The sequence below is a fragment of the Pseudophryne corroboree genome, chromosome 6 (assembly GCF_028390025.1).
Source record: "Pseudophryne corroboree isolate aPseCor3 chromosome 6, aPseCor3.hap2, whole genome shotgun sequence".
In the NCBI taxonomy this organism is placed as follows: domain Eukaryota; kingdom Metazoa; phylum Chordata; class Amphibia; order Anura; family Myobatrachidae; genus Pseudophryne; species Pseudophryne corroboree.
Genome location: NC_086449.1, coordinates 773,886,441 through 773,913,826, shown reverse-complemented (window position 1 = coordinate 773,913,826; position 27,386 = coordinate 773,886,441). Strand labels below are relative to the sequence as shown.

Here is a 27,386-nt window from a genome sequence, read left to right as displayed (position 1 = left end):
AGCCGTAACCCTCCCCGTGGTGGTGACTAAAACTACCCCCCCCCCCCCCCCTTCCCCCACAGCCTAGCTGTAACCCTCCTCCTGGTGGTGCCTAAACTTAACACCACTTCCCCACTGCCTAAACCTAACCCCCCCCCCCACCCCCCTGCAGCCAAAACTTTATCCTCCCCCCCCAAGGCTTACCTCCCAGGGGATGACCCCCTTCTCGCAACTTAAACCTAACACCCCCCCCCCCCCCACTCCGAACAGCCTAACCTTACCCCCCCCCCCTTTCCCCACACACACACACACACACACACACACACACACACACACACACACACACACACACACACACACACACACACACACCTGAACTTAACCTTCCCCCCGGTAGACACGGCAGTCACTTAATCGGGATCCGGGTGTCGGGATGCCGCTGTCGCCATTGTGATCCTATACAGAATGCCAGGGCCAGCATTCTGATCAGTGCTGGGATTCCTGCGTCAGTATTTTCACATCCGGGATCCTGACCGGATCCCCGATAAAGACCTACAGTAAGGTAATGGGCTTTTCAATACAAAGTGGACAGGATGATACAATGTGAATTACTCAGAGATCGTGTTGTAGAATCCTGTAGATTTCCACTGTATTCCTTGGCCACTGTTTGTAATGTAGGGTAATATAATGTACGGTGAGAAATCTACTAGCTTGTTACCACAGGCAGCACATGATATAGACGTCAGGGCATAAAACACAGAACCACTGAACTTTGACAGAAAAGAGCCTACAGGTTTAATTTGGTATCCGGATGATAGACAGTATCTAAGTCGACAATCAATAGGTCGACGCCATATGGTTGACATGCATTAGAATGAAGGTACAAAAGGTAGACACAAATGGTCAACACGTTTTCCCAACATTTGCTTGATTTACTACCCACATGGACTACAATTATGAATAGCAACCTGAGGCGAGGAGATGGTAATGATATCCTGGTGGACGGGATACCGGCTGTCAATATTCCAACAATGGCAACCCGGCCGCCAGAATACCGGCAGCGGTGCAAGCACAAAGTGTCTCCCCTTGTGGGCACGGTCGCACGCTGCGCTTGTCACAGGTTTTATTCCCACTCTATGGGTGTCGTGAACACCCATGAGTGGGAATAGCCATGGCACACGCTGTCGGCATTCCCAGCTGTCAGGATTTCGGCATCGGGATCCCGAACGCCGGGAACCCAACAGCCGGGATATTAACTACATCCCGTGGCGAGTGCAGCGTAGAGAACCACCTTATCTGAAGAGTGGCGAGCCAGCCAGGGTATACTTTTCGACGGATGGTGGTTACATATTGCTAAACATACAGGATTTGACACAAAAAAACTTGTATCGACCATTTGTGTGTTGATCATTGTCATGGCGACCTAAATACTGTAGATCTTCTATACAACACCCGTCTAACTTGCCCCTTTTTGGGGTATTTTTTTAAAAATATTTTATTAAACCACCTTTTACTTTATAACTCCCATCCACAACAGCTGGAATACTGTACCACAGAGCTATAACCTTCTGTAAAAATGTGTTGTTTTTTTTCCTAATATCACCTGTCAGTCGCCTCCCCACCAATTGAAAAGTGTAAAATACAGATAGCCATTATACCAGCTTTCCCATCCGGAAGTCCTGTGTAAATAAAGTCCAAAAGTTGTGTATTATACAGATGTGTCCTCCTACAAGATTGCTGCAGTCATGCCAAATAGCCCCTCTCGGCAAGCCAGTGCAACTCTGCTAGTGCCGGCTGTCTTTTCTGCATCTTGTACTCAAAAATGTGTTCTAGTCACCTCTCATTGCAACGACACTAATATGCATTTTCGAGTAAAAAGATGCCCAGGACCTGGCAGCTAACTCGCATCCGTGTCACATGGCGCACTGAGGCTACTGGTATGAGGACACATCTGTAGGTTTGTGTTGGGATGAATGTGTCTTTATGGCTGTGCAATATACCTTGCTATACACTGCTCAGCCACCACTGTGATGGCGGTATACACTGCATCATTGCATCGGATCTCTCCCCTTGGTCTATATGCAGGAAGTCTCCGATTCGGGATCCGGTGATTCCACTTCCTTAGAAACGCGTTTTATGACAATCCTGTGCACTCGCAGCTACCCGCATCTCAGGAGAGGTGAGCACTGCTACCCCTGGGTACAACTACGATTTTGGTGATTTATGTATGTATGCTACAGTATTTTCTCTGACGTCCTAGTGGATGCTGGGAACTCCGTAAGGACCATGGGGAATAGCGGCTCCGCAGGAGACTGGGCACAACTAAAGAAAGCTTTAGGTCACCTGGTGTGCACTGGCTCCTCCCACCATGACCCTCCTCCAAGCCTCAGTTAGATTTTGTGCCCGGCCGAGGTTGGATGCACACTAGGGGCTCTCCTGAGCTACTAGAAAGAAAGTATATAATTAGGTTTTTTCTTTTACAGTGAGACCTGCTGGCAACAGGCTCACTGCAGCGAGGGACTAAGGGGAGAAGAAGCGAACCTACCTGCTTGCAGCTAGCTTGGGCTTCTTAGGCTACTGGACACCATTAGCTCCAGAGGGATCGACCGCATGGAACTGGCCTTGGTGTTCGGTCCCGGAGCCGCGCCGCCGTCCCCCTTACAGAGCCAGAAGCAAGAAGAGGTCCGGAAAATCGGCGGCAGAAGACATCAGTCTTCACCAAGGTAGCGCACAGCACTGCAGCTGTGCGCCATTGCTCCTCATGCACACTTCACACTCCGGTCACTGAGGGTGCAGGGCGCTGGGGGGGGGGCGCCCTGAGCAGCAATAAAAACACCTTGGCTGGCATATATATCACAATATATAGCCCCAGAGGCTATATATGTGAAAAATACCCCTGCCAGAATCCATAAAAATGCGGGAGAAAAATCTGCGAAAAAGGGGCGGAGCTATCTCTCTCAGCACACTGGCGCCATTTTCTCTTCACAGTGCAACTGGAAGACAGCTCCCCAGGCTCTCCCCTGTAGTTTTCAGGCTCAAAGGGTTAAAAAGAGAGGGGGGGCACTAAATTTAGGCGCAATATTGTATATACAAGCAGCTATTGGGAAAAATTCACTCAATATAGTGTTAATCCCTAAATTATATAGCGCTCTGGTGTGTGCTGGCATACTCTCTCTCTCTGTCTCCCCAAAGGGCTGTGTGGGGTCCTGTCCTCAGTCAGAGCATTCCCTGTGTGTGTGCGGTGTGTCGGTACGGCTGTGTCGACACGTTTGATGAGGAGGCTTATGTGATGGCAGAGCAGATGCCGATAAATGTGATGTCGCCCCCTGGGGGCCGACACCAGAGTAGATGGATAGGTGGAAGGTATAAACCGACAGTGTCAACTCCTTACATAAAAGGCTGAATGACGTAACAGCTATGGGACAGCCGGCTTCTCAGCCCGCGCCTGCCCAGGCGTCTCAAAGGCCATCAGGGGCTCAAAAACGCCCGCTCCCTCAGATGGCAGACACAGATGTCGACACGGAGTCTGACTCCAGTGTCGACGAGATTGAGACATATACACAATCCACTAGGAACATCCCTTACATGATCCCGGCAAATAAAAAATGTGTTACGCATTTCTGACATTAACCCAAGTACCACTAAAAAAAAAAAAAAAGGGTTTTATGTTTGGGGAGAAAAAGCAGGCAGTGTTTTGTTCCCCCATCAAATGAGTGAATGAAGTGTGAAAAAGCGTGGGTTCCCCCGATAAGAAACTGGTAATTTCTAAAAAGTTACTGATGGCGTACCCTTTCCCGCCGGAGGATAAGTTACGCTGGGAGATATCCCCTAGGGTGGATAAGGCGCTCACACGTTTGTCAAAAAAGGTGGCACTGCCGTCTTAGGATACGGCCACTTGAAGGTACCTGCTGATAAAAAGCAGGAGGCTATCCTGAAGTCTGTATTTACACACTCAGGTACTAGACTGAGACCTGCAGATAGTGCTGCTGCAGCGTGGTCTGTAACCCTGTCAAACAGGGATACTAGTTTGCGAACATAAGACGTCGTCTTATATATGAGGGATGCACAGAGGGATATTTTGCCGGCTGGCATCCAGAATTAATGCAATGTCCATTCGGTCAGGAGGTTATTAGAGACCCGACACTGGACAGGTGATGCTGACTTTAAAAGGCACATATAGCCTTATAAGGGTGAGGAATTGTTTGGGGATGGTCTCTGGGACCTCTTATCCACAGCAACAGCTGGGAAGAAAAAATCTTACCTCAGGTTTCCTCACAGCCTCAGAAAGCACTGTATTATCAGGTACAGTCCTTTCGGCTTCAAAAATGCAAGCGTGTAAAACGAGGGAAGAGGGAAAAAGCTGCACCAGTCAGCCAGTTCCCAGAATCAAAATTCTTCCCCCGCTTCCTCTGAGTCCACCGCATGACGCGGGGGCTCCACAGGCGTAGCCAGGTACGGTGGGGGGCCGCCTCAAAAATGTCAGCGATCAGTGGGCTCGCTCACAGGTGGATCCCTAGATCCTTCAAGTAGTATTTCAGGGGTACAAGCTGGAATTCGAGGCGTCTCCCCCCCGCCGTTTCCTCAAATCTGCCTTGCCGACAACTCCCTCAGGCAGGGAGACTGTGCTAAAGGCAATTCACAAGCTGTATTCCCAGCAGGTGATAGTCAAGGTGCCCCTACTTCAACAAGGACGGGGTTACTATTCCACACTGTTTGTGGTACCGAAACCGGACGGTTCGGTGAGACCCATTTTAAATTTGAAATCCTTGAACACATACATAAAAAAAAATTCAAGTTCAAGATGGAATCGCTCAGGGCGGTTATTGCAAGCCTGGACGAGGGGGATTACATGGTATCCCTGGACATCAAGGATGCTTACCTGCATGTCCCCATTTACTATCCTCACCAGGAGTACCTCAGATTTGTGGTACAGGATTGCCATTACCAATTCCAGACGCTACCGTTTGGACTCTCCACGGCACCGAGGGTGTTTACCAAAGTAATGGCGGAAATGATGATACTCCTTCGAAGAAAGGGAGTTTTAATTATCCCGTACTTGGACGATCTCCTAATAAAGGCGAGGTCCAAGGAGCAGTTGTTGGTGGGAGTAGCACTATCTCAAGAGGTGCTACACCAGCACGGTTGGATTCTGAATATTCCAAAATCACAGCTGGTTCCGACGACACGTCTACTGTTCCTGGGTATGATCCTGGACACAGTCCAGAAAAAAAAGTGTTTCTCCCGGAGGAGAAAGCCAAGGAGCTGTCATCTCTAGTCAGAGACCTCCTGAAACCGAAACAGGTATCGGTGCATCACTGCACGCGGGTCCTGGGAAAGATGGTGGCTTCTTACGAAGCAATTCCTTTCGGCAGGTTCCATGTCAGAATCTTTCAGTGGGACCTGTTGGACCAGTGGTCCGGATCGCATCTTCAGATGCATCGCCTGATAACCCTGTCTCCAAGAACCAGGGTGTCTCTGCTGTGGTGGCTGCAGAGTGCCCATCTTCTAGAGGGCCGCAGTTTCGGCATACAGGACTGGGTCCTGGTGACCACGGATGCCAGCCTTCGGGGCTGGGGGGCAGTCACACAGGGAAGAAACTTCCAAGGACTATGGTCGAGTCAGGAGACTTCCCTACACATAAATATTCTGGAACTAAGGGCCATTTACAACGCCCTAAGTCAGGCAAGGCCTCTGCTTCAAAACCAGCCGGTACTGATCCAGTCAGACAACATCACGGCAGTCGCCCATGTAAATCGACAGGGCGGCACAAGAAGCAGGATGGCAATGGCAGAAGCCACAAGGATTCTCCGATGGGCGGAAAATCACGTACTAGCACTGTCAGCAGTGTTCATTCCGGGAGTGGACAACTGGGAAGCAGACTTTCTCAGCAGGCACGACCTCCACCCAGGAGAGTGGGGACTTCATCCAGAAGTCTTCACGCTGATTGTAAATCGATGGGAACGTCCACAAGTGGACATGATGGTGTCCCACCTAAACAAAAAACTAGATATTGCGCCAGGTCAAGGGACCCTCAGGCGATAGCTGTGGACGCTCTGGTGACACCGTGGGTGTACCAGTCAGTTTATGTGTTCCCTCCTCTGCCTCTCATACCAAGGGTACTGAGAATAATAAGAAAACGAGGAGTAAGAACAATACTCGTGGTTCCGGATTGGCCAAGACGAGCGTGGTACCCGGAACTTCAAGAGATGATCTCAGAGGACTCATGGCCTCTGCCGCTCAGACAGGACCTGCTGCAGCAGGGGCCCTGTCTGTTCCAAGACTTACCGCGGCTGCGTTTGACGGCATGGCGGTTGAACGCCGGATCCTGAAGGAAAAGGGCATTCCGGAGGAAGTCATTCCTACGCTGATTAAAGCCAGGAAAGATGTAACTGCAAAGCATTATCACCGTATATGGCGGAAATATGTTGCTTGGTGTGAGGCCGAAAAGGCCCCAACAGAGGAATTTCAACTAGGTCGATTTCTGCATTTCCTACAAACAGGAGTGACTATGGGCCTAAAATTAGGCTCCATTAAGATACAGATCTCGGCTCTGTCGATTTTCTTCCAGAAAGAACTGGCTTCATTGCCTGAAGGTCAGACGTTTGTGAAGGGAGTGCTGCATATTCAGCCCCCGTTTGTGCCTCCAGTGGCACCTTGGGATCTCAACGTGGTGTTGAGTTTCTTAAAATCACATTGGTTTGAGCCACTTAAAACCGTGGATCTAAAATATCTCACGTGGAAAGTGGTCATGTTATTGGCCTTGGCTTCGGCCAGGCGTGTGTCAGAATTGGCGGCTTTGTCATGTAAAAGCCCTTATCTGATTTTCCATATGGATAGGGCAGAATTGAGGACTCGTCCTCAGTTTCTCCCTAAGGTGGTATCAGCTTTTCACTTGAACCAACCTATTGTGGTGCCTGCGGCTACTAGGGACTTGGAGGATTCCAAGTTGCTGGACGTAGTCAGGGCCTTGAAAATTTATGTTTCCAGGACGGCTGGAGTCAGGAAGACTGACTCGCTATTTATCCTGTATGCACCCAACAAGCTGGGTGCTCCTGCTTCTAAGCAGACTATTGCTCGCTGGATTTGTAGCACAATTCAGCAGGCGCATTCTGCGGCTGGACTGCCGCATCCTAAATCAGTAAAAGCCCATTCCACAAGGAAGGTGGGCTCATCTTGGGCGGCTGCCCGAGGGGTCTCGGCTTTACAACTTTGCAGAGCTGCTACTTGGTCAGGGGCAAACACGTTTGCAAAATTCTACAGATTTGATACCCTGGCTGAGGAGGACCTTGAGTTCTCTCATTCGGTGCTGCAGAGTCATCCGCACTCTCCCGCCCGTTTGTGAGCTTTGGTATAATCCCCATGGTCCTTACGGAGTTCCCAGCATCCTCTAGGACGTCAGAGAAAATAAGATTTTACTCACCGGTAAATCTATTTCTCGTAGTCCGTAGTGGATGCTGGGCGCCCGTCCCAAGTGCGGATTGTCTGCAATACTTGTACATAGTTACTGTTAACTAAAGGGTTATTGTTGAGCCATCTGTTGAGAGGCTCAGTTGTTTTTTCATACTGTTAAATTGGGTATTGTATCACGAGTTATACAGTGTGATTGGTGTGGCTGGTAAGAGTCTTACCCGGGATTCAAAATCCTTCCTTATTATGTCAGCTCGTCCGGGCACAGTGTCCTAACTGAGGCTTGGAGGAGGGTCATGGTGGGAGGAGCCAGTGCACACCAGGTGACCTAAAGCTTTCTTTAGTTGTGCCCAGTCTCCTGCGGAGCCGCTATTCCCCATGGTCCTTACGGAGTTCCCAGCATCCACTACGGACTACGAGAAATAGATTTACCGGTGAGTAAAATCTTATTTTATAGGTGGGGGGTTGATGTGAATACTTTCATTTTACTCTGCTCTTGACTGTACTTTTTTTTTTTTTTTATACTGCAGCTGAGGTTTTTTTTTAGTACCTTTTAGCCCACATCATACTAGCCTATGTACACCATGTGTATGTTATACAGTACACCATTTTGTTCCATCTCATGTGCATTGAACATGTTATATTGTCTCATGTACTGTATGCTGCATGCCAGATAAATTATTTAGGTTTGTATATAGTGTAACTTTTATCATTGTATGTATTTTACTTTGGGTTACTGGGCAATACAAGTTCTTTATTTGACACCCTCTTTCTCCCTATTCCCCTCCTAGTGTTCCAGGAGTTTATTAAGCAGACGAACCACGATGTTGAACACACCATTAAGAAAGAGATGTCGGGGGATGTCAGGAATGCCTTTGTGGCTATCGGTGAGTACTCACATTACCATTGATGCTATAAAAACATTTTTGCAGCTTCTCAATACCCAAGATCTCTCTAAGCCTCCTTGATCCTCCATTAAATACTTAGGAAGGTTAGTTCATCTTATCACCACTTACCCCTGTTACTCAAGAGAGTCACCCTTATGTTTCCTCCATGACCAGGCTTCCTTTCTGCTGGTTGATGAACCACTCAGGGCCTTAGCAACATATAATGTTTACATTGTTATGGATCCCACTTCCCACACTTACTTTTTAATTCATCAAGTTTGTTGGCTAAGCTGATGCTATAATAAAGAAATCTCATAAACTTTATATGTTAATAATTTTAATATATTTCTGATGCAAAGAGTGCACCACCAAGGAGTTTGCTTTCTGATTCACCTCTGTGACTCGCCCTTACTCAGTATGTTTTTCTATGTAACTCCATAGTGCACCACCAACTCCTTTGATTTGGTCGGTAATTATTACTGCTTAGGTTCCTAGCGATAGTTGCTCCTTAATGATTATATATCCTTTGCCTATGCTCTGTTTTGTGCGCAGCCAATAATCTTTCTTCTGAATCCCACTTCTAAGTCCTAATACAATACTACTCATGGGAATCAATATTTTGATTTCTTTAAAATTATCATTCTGAGACCTTTCTAACATTCCTGACATTGTGAAAGTATTAGCTTTAATAAGCCCCTTTCATCCTCCTCATTATCATTGTCTAGTTTTCTGTCAACCGCATTATGTTGACCTGACAATGCTGACGCTATTTAAAGGCTGTGTTTGAAAAAGGACAGAAGCTGATTGGTTGGCACTGCAGCTATCAACAGCATTTGACTGTTGACAGCATTACTGTCGACTTTTTATGTGTATCCCATTGTTTTATTTATTTCTGTGTCAGCAAAACTTTTTTTTCCCCATACCCCCAGATCCGACAAATTATTTCCCCAATACACCCGTCTATAGGGTCTATTTACTAAGCCTTGGCGAGAGATGAAGTGGACGGAGATAAAGTACCAGCCGATCAGCTCCTGTCATTTTCCAAACACAGCCTGTAACATGGCAGTTAGGAGCTGATTGGCTGGAACATAATCTTCCTCCACTTTATCGTTCTCCAAGGCGAAGTACATAGACCCCTCTATCCCTTATGTTCCCAAAACACCAATATTTAGAAAAGGGATACAAAGAGAATTGTTTTCGCCTTCAGTTATGCCACTTGGAGGAGATGTATCAAACCTTGGAGAGAGATAAAGTGGAGAAGTTGCCCAAAGCAACCAATCACGTGCTAGCTATCCGTTATCTAGCTCAGTCTATGGAATGGCAGAAGCTGGTTGCTTTGGGCAATTTCTCCATTATCTCTCTCCAAGGTTTGATACATCTCCCCCTGAATGTTTTAAACCCTTGATTTAATTTTTGTATGTGGAGTTTAGAGTGCTTGCCATGGTCCTATAGAAATGTTGTTTGTGCTCTATCTTGCTAAATACCATAGAACTACTGTATTTAAACAATGATACAGTATGTGTGAAACAATGTGAATTAGCCCTGGGCTTCGGTGTTTAACAAGCACTTCAGATTTTATCAGACAGACTGAGATATTGCAGTGATTGCTCTGACTCTCCATCCTTCTTCCTCCTACTAGTGCGCAGTGTGAAGAATAAGCCGGCCTTCTTCGCCGATTGCCTCTACAAAGCTATGAAGGTGGGAAACTCTTCTGTCACTTGGGCAACTAAGATAAGATACTGTGGGTGAGAATTATCAAGCTTTCTAAAGAGAAGTTGCCCATAGCAACCAATATGCAGCTACCTATCATTTTATAGACTGTACTTGATAAATGCTAGCTAGAAGGTTATTGGTTGCTATCAGCAACTACTTCACTTGTTCACTTTGCCACTCTTCAGAAGGCTTGATATGGCTCTCTCTTAGAGAAACCATCGCGCTGTGCTGAGCGGCGGGAGAGATGTGCGCTGAGCAGTTCGCTCAGCACACATGTCTCCCGCATCGGCCAGTGAGTACCGGCCTTTAGACACTAAAGACCAGTGAGATTTCTCATTAATTTAGAGGCAGAAAGACTTCCATTGAAATGAGTGGGACCATTTTCCATTCAACAGTATTCATAACTTTGCTATTAAGTTAATGCCATTGTTTTCATTGCTGGAGAGCTGGAGGTCAGTACTCTCTCAGCCAACCACACGCATCCATCATGTAAACAAAGGCATGTGATTGGTTGAGCCTCTTTATATGGGCACTGTATTTCAATGGACTTTTGGTGCCTATTGAAAATAAATGACCTGTTCAAATGAATGGAAAAAGTTGTGAGATTAATCATCCCAAATAGTCTAAATTTAAAATATATATTTTTTTTATAGTTTGAGGAATTAATCAATATTTAAGATGATGTGTTGGTTGGTTTCAACTTCAGAACAAATGTATCCATTGATAGATTTCCTCTTGGGTATAAGATACTTGGTGAAGCCATTGAAGGGTTATGCATCAGATTTTTGCTTTTATCAGTTTCATGCAAATATAGTACATACAAGATGCTATTGTGTACTGTTATGGAAGTCTGCACCATCATTCTGTAAATGTATGCAGAAGTCATTGGGTTGCAACATAAAAGTAGGGACTACCCATTACTTTACGATGGACATGATATTTGTCCTGTTAAGCACCCCAAAGCATAATACATTGCTAGTTTCTCTGACGTCCTAGTGGATGCTGGGGACTCCGTAAGGACCATGGGGCATAGACGGCTCCGCAGGAGACTGGGCACATCTAAAGAAAGATTTAGGACTATCTGGTGTGCACTGGCTCCTCCCCCTATGACCCTCCTCCAAGCCTCAGTTAGATTTCTGTGCCCGGCCGAGCTGGATGCACACTAGGGGCTCTCCTGAGCTCCTAGAAAGAAAGTATAGTTTAGGTTTTTTATTTTACAGTGAGACCTGCTGGCAACAGGCTCACTGCATCGAGGGACTAAGGGGAGAAGAAGCGAACCTACCTAACTGGTGGTAGCTTGGGCTTCTTAGGCTACTGGACACCATTAGCTCCAGAGGGATCGCACACAGGACCCGACCTCGTCGTCCGTTCCCGGAGCCGCGCCGCCGTCCCCCTTACAGAGCCAGAAGCAAGAAGGTCCAGAAAATCGGCGGCTGAAGACTTCTGTCTTCTCCAATGTAGCGCACAGCACTGCAGCTGTGCGCCATTGCTCCTCATGCACACCACACACTGCGGTCACTGATGGGTGCAGGGCGCTGGGGGGGAGGGGGGGTGGGGGGCGCGCCCTGAGCAGCAATATTTACACCTTGGCTGGCAAAACTAACACCATATATAACCCCAGGGGCTATATAGGTGTAAAAATACCCCTGCCAGAATTACTAAAAAAGCGAGAGAAAGCCCGCCGAGAAAGGGGCGGAGCCATCTCCCTCAGCACACTGGCGCCATTTTCCCTCACAGCTCTGCTGGAAGGATCGCTCCCTGGCTCTCCCCTGCAGTCCTGCACTACAGAAAAGGTAAAAAAGAGAGGGGGGGCACAAATTTAGGCGCAGTATAATATATATATGCAGCTATAAGGGAAAACACTCTTTATAGGTGATATCCCTGTGGTATATAACGCTCTGGTGTGTGCTGGCATACTCTCCCTCTGTCTCCCCAAAGGGCTTTGTGGGGTCCTGTCCTCTGTTAGAGCATTCCCTGTGTGTGTGCTGTGTGTCGGTACTGCTGTGTATGATGAGGAAGATGATGTGGAGGCGGAGCAAATGCCTGTGAATGTGATGTCACCCCCTGCGGGGTCGACACCTGTGTGGATGGACTTATGGAAGGAATTACGTGACAGTGTTGATTCCTTACACAAAAGGTTTGACGACATAGGACAGCCGGCTACTCAGCTTGTGCCTGTTCCAGCGTCTCAAATGTCATCAGGGGCCTTAAAACGCCCGCTACCTCAGGTGACAGACACAGATGTCGACACGGATACCGATTCCAGTGTCGACGACGATGAGACTACTGTTCCCTCCAATAGGTCCACCCGTTACATGATTGAGGCATTTAAAAATGTATTACACATTTCTGATAATACCCCAGGTACCACAAAAAAGGGTATTATGTTTGGTGAGAAAAAACTACCAGTAGTTTTTCCTGCATCTGAGGAATTAAATGAGGTGTGTGAGGAAGCGTGGACTTCCCCCGATAAGAAACTGATGATTTCTAAACGGTTATTGGCAGCGTACCCTTTCCCGCCAGAGGATAGGTCACGTTGGGAAATACCCCCTAGGGTAGATAAAGCGCTTACACGCTTATCAAAAAAGGTGGCACTACCATCTCCGGATACGGCCGCCCTGAAGGAACCTGCGGATAGAAAGCAGGAGGTTACCCTAAAAGCTATATACACACACGGGCATTATATTGCGACCAGCCATTGCTTCGGCATGGATGTGCAGTGCTGCTGCTGCGTGGTCAGATTCCCTGTCAGATAATATTGATACTATGGATAGGGACAATATTTTGCTGACAATAGAGCATATAAAAGACGCAGTCTTATACATGCGTGATGCACAGAGGGATATTTGCCGGCTGGCATCAAAAATAAGCGCTTTGTCCGTTGCCGCCAGACGGGGGTTATGGACTCGGCAATGGTCAGGCGATGCCGACTCGAAACGGCACATGGAAGTTTTGCCCTATAAGGGGGTAGAACTGTTTGGGGATGGTCTTTCTGACCTCGTTTCCACAGCTACTGCTGGGAAATCGACCTTTTTGCCACAGGCTACCCCACAACCAAAGAAAGCACCGTATTATCAGGTACAGTCCTTTCGGCCCCAGAAAAACAAGAGGGCTCGAGGCTCATCCTTTCTGCCGAGAGGCAGAGGTAGAGGGAAAAAGCTGCAACACACAGCTAGTTCCCAAGAGCAGAAGTCCTCACCCTGCGTCCGGTAAGTCCACAGCATGACGCTGGGGCTGCTCAGGCGGACCCGGGTACGGTGGGGGCCCGTCTCAGAAATTTCAGCGCACAGTGGGTTCTCTCACAGGTGGATCCCTGGGTCCTTCAAGTAGTATCTCAGGGTTACAGGCTGGTATTCGAGACGTCTCCCCCCCGCCGTTTCCTAAAATCTGCCTTACCGGCAACTCCCTCTGCCAGGGAGGCAGTGTTGGTGGCTATTCAAAAACTATATTCACAACAAGTGATTGTCAAGGTACCCATCCTTCAGCAAGGAAAGGGTTACTATTCCACAATGTTTGTGGTACCGAAACCGGACGGTTCGGTGAGACCCATCTTAAATTTAAAATCCTTGAACACTTATATCAAAAGTTTCAAGTTCAAGATGGAATCGCTCAGGGCGGTTATTGCGAGCCTGGAAGAGGGGGATTACATGGTCTCCCTGGACATCAAGGATGCGTACCTGCATGTCCCCATTTACCCTCCTCACCAGGAGTACCTCAGATTGTGGTACAGGACTGTCACTATCCGTTCCAGACGCTGCCGTTTGGGTTGTCCACGGCACCGAGGGTCTTTACCAAGGTAATGGCCGAAATGATGATACTCCTTCGCAAGAAGGGAGTTTTAATTATCCCGTACTTGGACGATCTCCTGATAAAGGCGAGGTCCAAGGAACAGTTGGTAGTGGGGGTAGCACTTTCTCGAGAAGTGCTACAACAGCACGGCTGGATTCTCAATATTCCAAAGTCACAGCTGGTCCCGACGACACGTCTTCTGTTCCTGGGAATGATTCTGGACACAGACCAGAAAAAAGTGTTTCTTCCAATGGAAAAAGCAGAGGAGTTGTCATCTCTAGTCAGAAACCTCCTAAAACCAGGACAGGTGTCGGTACATCAATGCACACGAGTCCTGGGAAAAATGGTAGCTTCATACGAAGCAATTCCATTCGGAAGATTCCACGCAAGGATCTTCCAGTGGGACCTGTTGGACAAATGGTCGGGGTCCCATCTCCAGATGCAGCAGCGGATAACCCTGTCGGCAAGGACCAGGGTGTCGCTGCTGTGGTGGCTGCAGAGGCCTCATCTACTAGAGGGCCGCAGATTCGGAATACAGGACTGGGTCCTGGTGACCACGGATGCCAGCCTTTGGGGCTGGGGTGCAGTCACACAGGGAAGAAATTTCCAAGGACTGTGGTCAACTCAGGAGAGTTCACTTCACATAAATATTCTGGAGCTAAGGGCCATTTACAATGCCCTAAGTCAAGCAAGGCCCCTGCTTCAGAACCAGCCGGTACTGATCCAGTCAGACAACATCACGGCGGTCGCCCATGTAAACAGACAGGGCGGCACAAGAAGCAGGAGGGCAATGGCGGAAGCCACAAGGATTCTCCGATGGGCGGAAAATCACGTGATAGCACTGACAGCAGTGTTCATTCCGGGTGTGGACAACTGGGAAGCAGACTTCCTCAGCAGACACGACCTCCACCCGGGAGAATGGGGACTTCATCCAGAAGTCTTCCAACTGCTGGTAAACCGTTGGGAAAAACCACAGGTGGACATGATGGCGTCCCGCCTCAACAAAAAGCTAAAAAGATATTGCGCCAGGTCAAGGGACCCTCAGGCGATCGCTGTGGACGCTCTAGTAACACCGTGGGTGTACCAGTCGGTTTATGTGTTTCCTCCTCTGCCTCTCTTTCCCAAGGTACTGAGAATAATACGAAGGCGAGGGGTAAGAACTATCCTCGTGGTTCCGGATTGGCCAAGAAGAGCCTGGTACCCGGAACTTCAAGAGATGCTTTCAGAGGACCCTTGGCCTCTGCCGCTCAGACAAGACTTGCTGCAGCAGGGGCCCTGTCTGTTCCAAGACTTACCGCGGCTGCGTTTGACGGCATGGCGGTTGAACACCGGATCCTGAAGGAAAAAGGCATTCCGGAGGAAGTCATCCCTACCCTGATCAAAGCCAGGAAGGATGTTACTGCAAAACATTATCACCGCATTTGGCGTAAATATGTTGCTTGGTGTGAGGCCAGGAAGGCCCCAACGGAGGAATTTCAACTGGGTCGATTCCTGCATTTCCTGCAAGCAGGAGTGACGTTGGGCCTCAAATTGGGGTCCATTAAGGTCCAGATTTCGGCTCTGTCGATTTTCTTCCAGAAAGAACTGGCTTCACTGCCTGGAGTTCAGACCTTTGTCAAAGGAGTTCTGCATATTCAGCCTCCTTTTGTGCCCCCAGTGGCACCTTGGGATCTCAATGTGATTTTGGAGTTCCTGAAATCACATTGGTTTGAGCCACTTAAGACTGTGGATTTGAAATATCTCACGTGGAAAGTGGTCATGCTGTTGGCCCTGGCTTCGGCCAGGCGTGTATCAGAATTGGCGGCTTTGTCTTGTAAAAGCCCTTATCTGATTTTCCATATGGATAGGGCAGAGTTGAGGACTCGTCCTCAGTTCCTCCCGAAGGTGGTATCGGCTTTTCACTTGAACCAACCTATTGTAGTGCCTGCGGCTACTAGGGACTTGGAGGATTCCAAGTTACTGGACGTAGTCAGGGCCCTGAGAACTTATGTTTCTAGGACGGCTGGAGTCAGGAAAACTGACTCGCTGTTTATCCTGTATGCACCCAACAAGCTGGGTGCTCCTGCTTCTAAGCAGACTATCGCGCGCTGGATTTGTAGCACTATTCAGATGGCGCATTCTGCGGTGGGATTACCGCAGCCTAAATCTGTAAAAGCCCATTCCACAAGGAAGGTGGGCTCATCTTGGGCGGCTGCCCGAGGAGTCTCGGCTTTACAACTTTGCCGAGCTGCTACTTGGTCAGGGGCAAACACGTTTGCTAAATTCTACAAATTTGATACCCTGGCTGAGGAGGACCTGGAGTTCTCTCATTCGGTGCTGCAGAGTCATCCGCACTCTCCCGCCCGTTTGGGAGCTTTGGTATAATCCCCATGTTCCTTACGGAGTCCCCAGCATCCACTAGGACGTCAGAGAAAATAAGAATTTACTCACCGGTAATTCTATTTCTCGTAGTCCGTAGTGGATGCTGGGCGCCCATCCCAAGTGCGGATTGTCTGCAATACGTGTAAATAGTTATTGTTACACAAATCGGGTTGTTATTGAGAGCCATCTGTTCAGAGGCTCCATTGTTATCATACTGTTAACCGGGGTTCCTATCACGAGTTATATGGTGTGGCTGGTATGAGTCTTACCCGGGATTCAAAATCCTTCCTTATTGTGTCAGCTCTTCCGGGCACAGTGTCCTAACTGAGGCTTGGAGGAGGGTCATAGGGGGAGGAGCCAGTGCACACCAGATAGTCCTAAATCTTTCTTTAGATGTGCCCAGTCTCCTGCGGAGCCGTCTATTCCCCATGGTCCTTACGGAGTCCCCAGCATCCACTACGGACTACGAGAAATAGAATTACCGGTGAGTAAATTCTTATTTTACACTTGGTGTGTGGTTTTGGTTTTTAATGCATTTTAATACGTGTAAACATATCTGACACTATAAACCCATTGGCGGTTTTATTTGCGCTACTTTTGTGTTGCACGTTTTTATTCCCAAGCTTCTTTTTTTGTGGTTACCGCAGTTAAATTGATGGGATCCGGTCTCTAGGTCGACAACAGCTAGGTCCACACTATCTAGGTTGACCACTATTGGTCGACCGTAACTAGCTCGACAGGGTCTCTAGGTCGACGTGTTCTAGGTCAACAGGTCAAAAGGTGGACATAAGTTTTGAACAATTTTTTTCTTTTTTTGAACCTTTCCATACTTAACGATCCACGTGGACTACAATTGGGAACGGTAACTTGCCCGAAGCATGGCGGGCGAAGCTAGCCATGCGAGGGGACACGGTGCACTAATTGGGGTTCCCGGTCACTCTACGGAGAAAACTACACCAAAAAAACATTAAAAACTCACTTGACCTTTTGACCTGTCGACCTAGATCCTGTCGACCTAAAGACCCTGTCGACCTAGTTACTGTCGACCAATAGTGGTCGAACTAGTTACTATCTACCTTCCATACCACACCCAAATGGATCAGGATAGCCTACAGCAGAGGTTCTCAAATGCAGTCCTCAAGGCACGTCAACGGTCCAGGTTATAAACTTAAAACCTGGACCGTTGGAATGCCTTGAGGACCACGTTTGAGAACCTCTGGCCTACAGTGATTTTCTAACTTTAGTAAAAGCACAAATCAAATAACGGTTTGTATGTGGCATGAGGTTTGGTCTTGCCACACCCACGCACTGTAAGTAATGGTTACTTACTGTAAATCTTGAATATCTTTTGTGTTTACCCTCTTAATTAAAACTGGTTGATAGTTGTTGAAACAATCAGATTAATCGGTCCTCCCAGCGGGGCTTTTCCATTTGGAGTATTGAAATCGTGTCAATTCGGTCTCTGAATATTCAGAACAAACATTTAAAGGCCCATGACAAATGTCAGGTCATTGATGGTAGTCTGGCCAGCAACCTGTGACTGTGTGTGATCAGGAATACTGTACTGTAATCTATTGCTATGCAGGGAGCTGGGACCGATGACCGGACGCTGATCAGGATCCTAATATCCAGAAGTGAAATTGATCTGTTCAACATTCGCCAAGAGTTTAAGGATGCGTGCGAAAAGTCTCTGCACCACTGTATTGAGGTAATCCGGCATGAATGAATAGATGTGAATATAAATGACAGGGATCTGGTCAGGATCCCAGGTGTCGAAATACCGACACAGCTGACCATGCCAATGCCGTTATCCCAAATGGAATCACAATCCTGGCGCCGGCATACCGACAGCCGGGATCCCGAACATCACACTGCCGAGCCACCGGAGAGGTTAGTCGTGGGGGTGGGGCGGTTAGGTTTACGCTGCGGGAAAGGATGGGGGGGGGGGGGTTAGGGTTAGGTTTAGGCTGCGGGAAGGGGAGTAAGGGATAGGCACCCCGGGGAGGGTTAGGCTGCGGGGGGTTACGTTTAGGCTTCAAAAAGTGGGGGTTAGGGTTAGGCACCACCAAAGAGGGTTAGGGTTAGGCTGCGGGAAGGGGGGGTTAGGTTTAGGCACCCCGGGGAGGGTTAGAGTTAGGCTGCAGGGGGGGGGGGGGGGTTAGGGTTAGGTTTAGGCTGCGGGAAGGGGAGTAAGGGATAGGCACCCCGGGGAGGGTTAGGCTGCGGGGGGTTACGTTTAGGCTTCAAAAAGTGGGGGTTAGGGTTAGGCACCACCAAAGAGGGTTAGGGTTAGGCTGCGGGAAGGGGGGGTTAGGTTTAGGCACCCCGGGGAGGGTTAGAGTTAGGCTGCAGGGGGGGGAGGGTTAGGTTTAGGCTGCGGGAAGGGGGGGGGGGGCTAGGTTTAGCGATTCCCCCCCCCCCACCTCCCCCCCCAGGGAGGGTTAGAGTTAGGCTGCAGGGCGGGGGGAGGGTTAGGTTTATGCTGTTGGAAGGGGGATTTGGGGATAGGCACCACCGGAGAGGGTTAGGCTGCGGGAAGGGAATGTTAGTGGGCCGGATTCTCACTGTCTGGATGCCGCCGTCGGTATTCTGACCGCCAGCATCCGGACCGCTGCCATTGCGAACCCAACCCTAAATGACATAAGCTGCTTAAGTGACCATAAAATGCGTAGATTCCTGTCATACCTATATGATCAGTACTGTACAGTAAGTACCACATGCCATACCTGCTTCATAGTTACAATTAGGGCTTCTGCTAAAAGTGTACTTCATTTTCTCTAACGTCCTAGTGGATGCTGGGGACTCCGTCAGGACCATGGGGATTAGCGGCTCCGCAGGAGACAGGGCACAAAAATAAAGCTTTAGGATCAGGTGGTGTGCACTGGCTCCTCCCCCCATGACCCTTCTCCAAGCCTCAGTTAGGTTTTTGTGCCCGTCCGAGCAGGGTGCAATCTAGGTGGCTCTCCTAAAGAGCTGCTTAGAAAAAGTTTTTAGGTTTTTTATTTTCAGTGAGTCCTGCTGGCAACAGGCTCACTGCATCGAGGGACTTAGGGGAGAGAAGTCAACTCACCTGCGTGCAGGATGGATTGGCTTCTTAGGCTACTGGACACCATTAGCTCCAGAGGGATCGAACACAGGCCCAGCCATGGAGTCCGGTCCCGGAGCCGCGCCGCCGACCCCCCTTGCAGATGCCGAAGATGGAAGAGGTCCAGAAGCAGGCGGCAGAAGACTTTTCAGTCTTCCTGAGGTAGCGCACAGCACTGCAGCTGTGCGCCATTGTTGTCAGCACACTTCACACAGCGGTCACGGAGGGTGCAGGGCGCTGGGGGGGCGCCCTGGGCAGCAATGTATAATACCTTTTTATGGCTAAAAAATACATCACATATAGCCCTTGAGGCTATATGGATGTATTTAACCCCTGCCAGATCTCACAAACTCCGGAGAAGAGCCCGCCGAAATAGGGGGCGGGGCTTATTCTCCTCAGCACACAGCGCCATTTTCCTGCTCAGCTCCGCTGTGAGGAAGGCTCCCAGGACTCTCCCCTGCACTGCACTACAGAAACAGGGTAAAACAGAGAGGGGGGGCACTTTTTTTGGCGATATTACTATATTTAAGCTGCTATAAGGATACAACACTTATATAGGGTTGTTCCCATATATATTATAGCGCTTGGGTGTGTGCTGGCAAACTCTCCCTCTGTCTCCCCAAAGGGCTAGTGGGGTCCTGTCTTCAATAGAGCATTCCCTGTGTGTCTGCTGTGTGTCGGTACGTGTGTGTCGACATGTATGAGGACGATGTTGGTGTGGAGGCAGAGCAATTGCCGGTAATGGTGATGTCACCCCCCAGGGAGTCGACACCGGAATGGATGGCTTTGTTTATGGAATTACGTGATAATGTCAGCACATTACAAAAATCAGTTGACGACATGAGACGGCCGGAAAACCAGTTAGTACCTGCCCAGGCGTCTCAGACACCGTCAGGGGCTGTAAAACGCCCTTTACCTCAGTCGGTCGACACAGACCCAGACACGGACACTGAATCTAGTGTCGACGGTGAAGAAACAAACGTATTTTCCAGTAGGGCCACACGTTATATGATCACGGCAATGAAGGAGGCTTTGCATATCTCTGATACTACAAGTACCACAAAAAGGGGTATTATGTGGGGGGTGAAAAAACTACCTGTAGTTTTTCCTGAATCAGAGGAATTGAATGATGTATGTGATGAAGCGTGGGTTAACCCAGATAGAAAAGTGCTAATTTCAAAAAAGTTATTGGCATTATACCCTTTCGCGCCAGAGGTTAGGGCGCGCTGGGAAACACCCCCTAAGGTGGATAAGGCGCTCACACGCTTATCAAAACAAGTGGCGTTACCGTCTCCTGATACGGCCGCCCTCAAGGATCCAGCTGATAGGAGGCTGGAAACTACCCTAAAAAGTATATACACACATACTGGTGTTATACTGCGACCAGCCATCGCTTCAGCCTGGATGTGCAGTGCTGGGGTGGTCTGGTCGGATTCCCTGACTGAAAATATTGATACCCTGGATAGGGACAGTATTTTACAGACTTTAGAGCAATTAAAGGATGCTTTTCTTTATATGCGAGATGCTCAGAGGGATATTTGCACTCTGGCATCGAGAGTAAGTGCGATGTCCATATCTGCCAGAAGAAGTTTATGGACACGACAGTGGTCAGGTGATGCGGATTCCAAACGGCATATGGAAGTATTGCCGTATAAAGGGGAGGAATTATTTGGCGTCGGTCTATCGGATTTGGTGGCCACGGCAACTGCCGGGAAATCCACCTTTTTACCTCAGACCCCCTCCCAACAGAAAAAGACATCGTCTTTTCAGCCGCAGTCCTTTCGGTCCTATAAGAAGCGGGCAAAAGGACAGTCATATCTGCCCCGAGGCAGAGGAAAGGGTAAGAGAGGGCAGCAAGCAGCTCCTTCCCAGGAGCAGAAGCCCTCCGCGGGTTCTGCAAAGCCCTCAGCATGACGCTGGGGCTTTACAAGCGGACTCAGGAACGGTGGGGGGTCGACTCAAGAATTTCAGCGCGCAGTGGGCTTGCTCACAGGTGGACCCCTGGATCCTGCAGGTAGTATCTCAGGGTTACAGGTTGGAATTCGAGAAGTCTCCCCCTCGCCGGTTCCTAAAGTCTGCTTTGCCAACGTCTCCCTCAGACAGGGCGACGGTATTGGAAGCCATTCACAAGCTGTTTTCTCAGCAGGTGATAGTCAAGGTACCCCTCCTACAACAGGAAAAGGGGTATTACTCCACGCTATTTGTGGTACCGAAGCCGGACGGCTCGGTAAGACCTATTCTAAATCTGAAATCTTTGAACCTGTACATACAAAAATTCAAGTTCAAGATGGAATCACTCAGAGCAGTGATAGCGAATCTGGAAGAAGGGGACTTTATGGTGTCCCTGGACATAAAAGATGCTTACCTGCATGTCCCAATTTGCCCTTCACATCAAGGGTACCTCAGGTTCGTGGTGCAAAACTGTCATTATCAGTTTCAGACGCTGCCGTTTGGATTGTCCACGGCACCTCGGGTCTTTACCAAGGTAATGGCCGAAATGATGATTCTTCTGCGAAGAAGAGGCGTATTAATTATCCCTTACTTGGACGATCTCCTGATAAGGGCAAGGTCCAGAGAACAGCTGGAGGACGGAGTAGCACTAACCCAAGTAGTGCTGCAACAACACGGGTGGATTCTGAATTTTCCAAAATCTCAGTTGACCCCGACAACACGTCTGCTGTTCCTGGGAATGATTCTGGACACGGTTCAGAAAAAGGTGTTTCTTCCGGAGGAGAAAGCCAAGGAGTTATCCGAACTTGTCAGGAACCTCCTAAAACCAGGAAAAGTGTCTGTGCATCAATGCACAAGAGTCCTGGGAAAGATGGTGGCTTCTTACGAAGCAATCCCATTCGGCAGATTCCACGCACGAACTTTTCAGTGGGATCTGCTGGACAAATGGTCCGGATCGCATCTGCAGATGCATCAGCGGATAACCTTATCGCCACGGACAAGGGTGTCTCTTCTGTGGTGGTTGCAGAGTGCTCATCTGTTAGAAGGCCGCAGATTCGGCATACAGGACTGGGTCCTGGTGACCACGGATGCCAGTCTGAGAGGCTGGGGAGCGGTCACACAGGGAAGAAACTTCCAGGGAGTATGGTCAAGCCTGGAGATGTCTCTTCACATAAATATACTGGAGCTAAGAGCGATTTACAATGCTCTAAGCCTGGCAAAACCCCTGCTTCAGGGTCAGCCGGTGTTGATCCAGTCGGACAACATCACGGCAGTCGCCCACGTAAACAGACAGGGCGGCACAAGAAGCAGGAGAGCAATGGCAGAAGCTGCAAGGATTCTTCGCTGGGCGGAAGATCATGTGATAGCACTGTCAGCAGTGTTCATTCCGGGACACGATCTACACCCGGGAGAGTGGGGACTTCATCCAGAAGTCTTCCACATGATTGTGAACCGTTGGGAAAAACCAAAGGTGGATATGATGGCGTCTCGCCTCAACAAAAAACTGGACAGGTATTGCGCCAGGTCAAGAGACCCTCAGGCAATAGCTGTGGACGCTCTGGTAACACCGTGGGTGTTCCAGTCAGTGTATGTGTTTCCTCCTCTGCCTCTCATACCCAAAGTACTGAGAATTATACGGCAAAGGGGAGTAAGAACGATACTCGTGGCTCCGGATTGGCCAAGAAGAACTTGGTACCCGGAACTTCAGGAGATGCTCACGGAAAATCCGTGGCCTCTACCTCTAAGACGGGACCTGATTCAGCAGGGACCGTGTCTATTCCAAGACTTACCGCGGCTGCGTTTGACGGCGTGGCGGTTGAACGCCGAATTCTAAGGGAAAAAGGCATTCCAGAAGAGGTCATTCCTACACTGGTTAAAGCCAGGAAGAAGGTGACTGCACAACATTATCACCGCATTTGGAGAAAATATGTTGCGTGGTGTGAGGCCAGGAAGGCCCCCACGGAGGAATTTCAATTGGGTCGATTCCTACATTTCCTGCAAACAGGATTGTCTATGGGCCTCAAGTTGGGGTCCATTAAGGTTCAAATTTCGGCCCTGTCGATTTTCTTCCAGAAAGAATTGGCTTCAGTTCCTGAAGTCCAGACTTTTGTAAAAGGAGTACTACATATACAGCCCCCGGTTGTGCCCCCAGTGGCTCCGTGGGACCTTAATGTAGTTTTGGATTTTCTCAAATCCCATTGGTTTGAGCCACTCAAATCGGCGGATTTGAAATATCTTACATGGAAAGTAACCATGCTACTGGCCCTGGCTTCAGCCAGGAGAGTGTCAGAATTGGCGGCTTTATCGTATAAAAGCCCATATCTGATTTTCCATTCGGACAGGGCAGAACTGCGGACGCGTCCTCATTTTCTGCCTAAGGTGGTGTCAGCGTTTCACCTGAACCAGCCTATTGTGGTGCCTGCGGCTACTAGCGATTTGGAGGATTCCAAGTTGCTGGACGTTGTCAGGGCATTGAAAATATATATTTCAAGGACGGCTGGAGTCAGAAAATCTGACTCGCTGTTTATACTGTATGCACCCAACAAGCTGGGTGCTCCTGCTTCTAAGCAGACGATTGCTCGTTGGATTTGTAGCACAATTCAACTTGCACATTCTGTGGCAGGCCTGCCACAGCCTAAATCTGTCAAGGCCCATTCCACAAGGAAGGTGGGCTCATCCTGGGCGGCTGCCCGAGGGGTCTCTGCATTACAACTCTGCCGAGCAGCTACGTGGTCGGGGGAGAACACGTTTGTAAAATTCTACAAATTTGATACCCTGGCTAAAGAGGACCTGGAGTTCTCTCATTCGGTGCTGCAGAGTCATCCGCACTCTCCCGCCCGTTTGGGAGCTTTGGTATAATCCCCATGGTCCTGACGGAGTCCCCAGCATCCACTAGGACGTTAGAGAAAATAAGATTTTACTTACCGATAAATCTATTTCTCGTAGTCCGTAGTGGATGCTGGGCGCCCATCCCAAGTGCGGATTGTCTGCAATACTTGTACATAGTTATTGTTACAAAAAAATCGGGTTGTTCTTGTTGTGAGCCGTCTGTTCAGAGGCTCCTACGTTGTCATACTGTTAACTGGGTTCAGATCACAAGTTGTACGGTGTGATTGGTGTGGCTGGTATGAGTCTTACCCGGGATTCAAAATCCTTCCTTATTGTGTACGCTCGTCCGGGCACAGTATCCTAACTGAGGCTTGGAGGAGGGTCATGGGGGGAGGAGCCAGTGCACACCACCTGATCCTAAAGCTTTATTTTTGTGCCCTGTCTCCTGCGGAGCCGCTAATCCCCATGGTCCTGACTGAGTCCCCAGCATCCACTACGGACTACGAGAAATAGATTTATCGGTAAGTAAAATCTTATTATTAGGGGGCTGTATACAGAGCGTATCTTGTGTCTTGCACTTCAATTGAATAAATAGTCCCCAAATCAGAGCGAGGAGACAATATGACGCCTGGTGCTTATATTGTGGTGGAATTCCCCAGCTTGTAAAACTCCCTTTTGACGTGGTTTACATCCTATAGCTTTGTGATCTGATCTCCTCTAGAATTATTGATTGGTGGAAAACCCCTAACTCGGACTAGGCCCGGACTCCCGGGCAGTCTATTTATCAGACAGGAACATTCGTCCAGATACAGCAGAACTGGACTCTTTACTGTTATTTGTGTTTTTGTTCCTAGTCAGTGCAATGAAACAATGGAAAATCCCCTTATTCTGAAAACCTGGATACAACAGGGAACATTTAATACATGAAACCTGGTGCACGAGCAGTAGCACAGATGAGGTGCTATAACCCGTGGCAACCAGGCGCTTTTTGTTTTTTGTGAAGCGTACTAGAAAAATGGCAGTATCTGATTTGTCGCTATGGAGGGCGTGGCTTGGCGGAATGACTGTGGTTCTGGCGTCCTTGGGGCGTGGTTTTAAGCAGGTCTCTATTTTCTCCAGTTGTCAAGGTTGTCGGATACACTAAAGCCTGATTTGTTCTAAATGTAATGCTGACCAAAGAGCGAGTATGACCGTGCGGATAATTAGGCCGTACCGTGTCGTCAATAAACCTGGACAACATTTGAAAAGAGCAAGTGACCCTGCACCCCTGACCAGTGAGTCTAAATATATAGGGGTCTATTCATGAAGCAGTGAAAACAGTGGAGAAACAGACCAGTGTAGAGGTTGCCAATGGCAACCAATCAGCTTTGAAGGAAGCCTTTGTCAAGTACATTTTATAAAATGTAAGGGAGATGCTGATTGGTTGCCATGAGCAACTTCTCCACTGTTCTGTTTCTCCACTGTTTTCACTGCTACAGACCCCTAAATAAGTAATATAATGTCAATGAATGGTTTGAAGTAATAGAAAGATATACAGTCCTCCCATCAGGGACGGATTATTGGGAGGGGAGCCAAGTTGGGGCGGTTGTCCAGGGCCACCCACATTGGGGGCTTTCACACTGCACCAAATATTGATCGTACCTGGCCGGCTCCCAGCAGCGTGCCGAGTATTACATCACATCTCCTACCAGGAGCTGGTTCCACGCCACGTTGCTGACACGGTGTAATACACTGCAACGCTGCTGGTCAGTGCATTCAAGGTAAGGGGCATAGTAATGGCAGGGGCATTGTCAATTTTATTGGGGGGGGGGCACAAGCGCTTAATCCAGCGCTGGCTCCCATTGGCAGCCCAGTGAGAATCTGCCAAAGGTTAGAGTTTTGGGGGCATCTTTCTGCTTACTTGGTGTACTGTATTACAGTATCATGGCTTTTACTTTTTTGTTTTTGTTTTACAAACAAAGAATTTTTAAAATAGGCTGAAATATTTGTATGTAACGTTATTTTATACAATAGGGGGGACAGTGAGAGATGGGGGTCAGTAAAGATGGGAGGAGAGGAGACAGGGGTGGCACAGATATAATTACTTTTCTGGACAGAAATTGGGTATATTTCCATTGTAAGGGGACACAACATAGTTTGTTAATTTTATACCTCGCCTTTTCCTAACTGGTAATGAAATGGACAGGAGCCCTATAACGCTGCCCAATATGCTACGTTTGAGTCACTCGGAATGTGGTAAATAAAACAGACATGTTTTGTTGCTGGTTGGTTGTATTCCAATGTGCACTTATCATTTTTCTTAATCATTTTCTACAGAATGAGACATCAGGGGACTATCGCAAAGCCCTGCTGGCCATCTGCGGAGGTGATGACTAAAGCAAAGCCCCTAACCGTGTCTGAACCAATCTGGGGCTCCTGGGGGCCCATTCACCAAATGTCATTGTGGTAGATAGTATCATGAATCTACAGAGAACCCGTGAAAGAGAACTTCACCAAGCATACAGAAAGCGCACCAAAGAAATACATAGAGGGGGTCGGGATATGGGAGGGTCAGGGGTGGTAGAGGTGGGATCACTGGATTTCCGGAAGGGCTTCATACCGCCTTTCCAAGGTTGTGTATGTGACACACCGTTGTGTCACATCAAAGCCAGTGTCTAGATCTTTTACAACATAAGGAGGATGTAGTCAAGATGAAATAAAGTGTCTTAATGGATTGTTCACATTATCTTACTTTATCTGGTGCGTAGATGAAAGAAACAAATGATTGGAACGTGTGTGTGTGTGGACGTGTGTGTCTTTTGCATGTTGCAAACCAAGCATGCCTTACCCATAAGGGGAAGAGTTAGACATTTAGGCAGGCTAAGTAACAATTTGCATAGTGAGCACATAGGCCGTTCCCATACCCAGGGCTTAAAGTGGTCCTGGAGAGGTAGTGGAACTCATTTACCCCGCCACCTACACACACACACCATCCTTCACATTAAGCAGAGCCAGTGCTATACCCCCATGCAAACTATAAATTGGTGCCCTACTTCGCATACTTTATATGAGGACATTGGTCTCACAAAGAAGCAGCGTGGTCACACAATAGTACACCCAATTCAAATTACACCACACAGTAGCACAATCTTATTCACATTACACCGCATGTAGCGTCCCTTATTCATATTACACCACATAGTAATGCCCCTTATTCAGGTTACGTCACTCAGTAGTGCCCTTTATTCATGTTGTGCAACACAACGGAACTCTTTATACACGTTATGCCACAAAGTAGTGTCCCTTATATACAATGCCCACAGTAGTGCCCCTTAACACAATTCCCACAGTAATAGTGCCCCTTACATATAATACCCAGAGTTGTAGTGGCCCTTACACCTAATGAC

General features: G+C 48.4%; 1 protein-coding gene across 2 annotated transcripts in view; it reads left to right on the top strand.

Moving 5' to 3' along the window:
• The window catches only part of ANXA6 (annexin A6), a 247,982-nt gene extending 221,264 nt beyond the window's left edge, over positions 1-26,718 (top strand). For both annotated transcript variants that reach the window (XM_063928684.1, XM_063928683.1), the window contains 5 exons: positions 2,065-2,158; positions 8,178-8,273; positions 9,913-9,971; positions 17,722-17,844; positions 26,317-26,718. In XM_063928684.1, the coding sequence (XP_063784754.1) occupies positions 2,065-2,158; positions 8,178-8,273; positions 9,913-9,971; positions 17,722-17,844; positions 26,317-26,376 (432 nt within the window). In that variant the 3' untranslated portion in view covers positions 26,377-26,718. The remainder of the gene's footprint in view (positions 1-2,064; positions 2,159-8,177; positions 8,274-9,912; positions 9,972-17,721; positions 17,845-26,316) is intronic.
• The last annotated feature ends 668 nt before the right edge of the window (positions 26,719-27,386 follow it).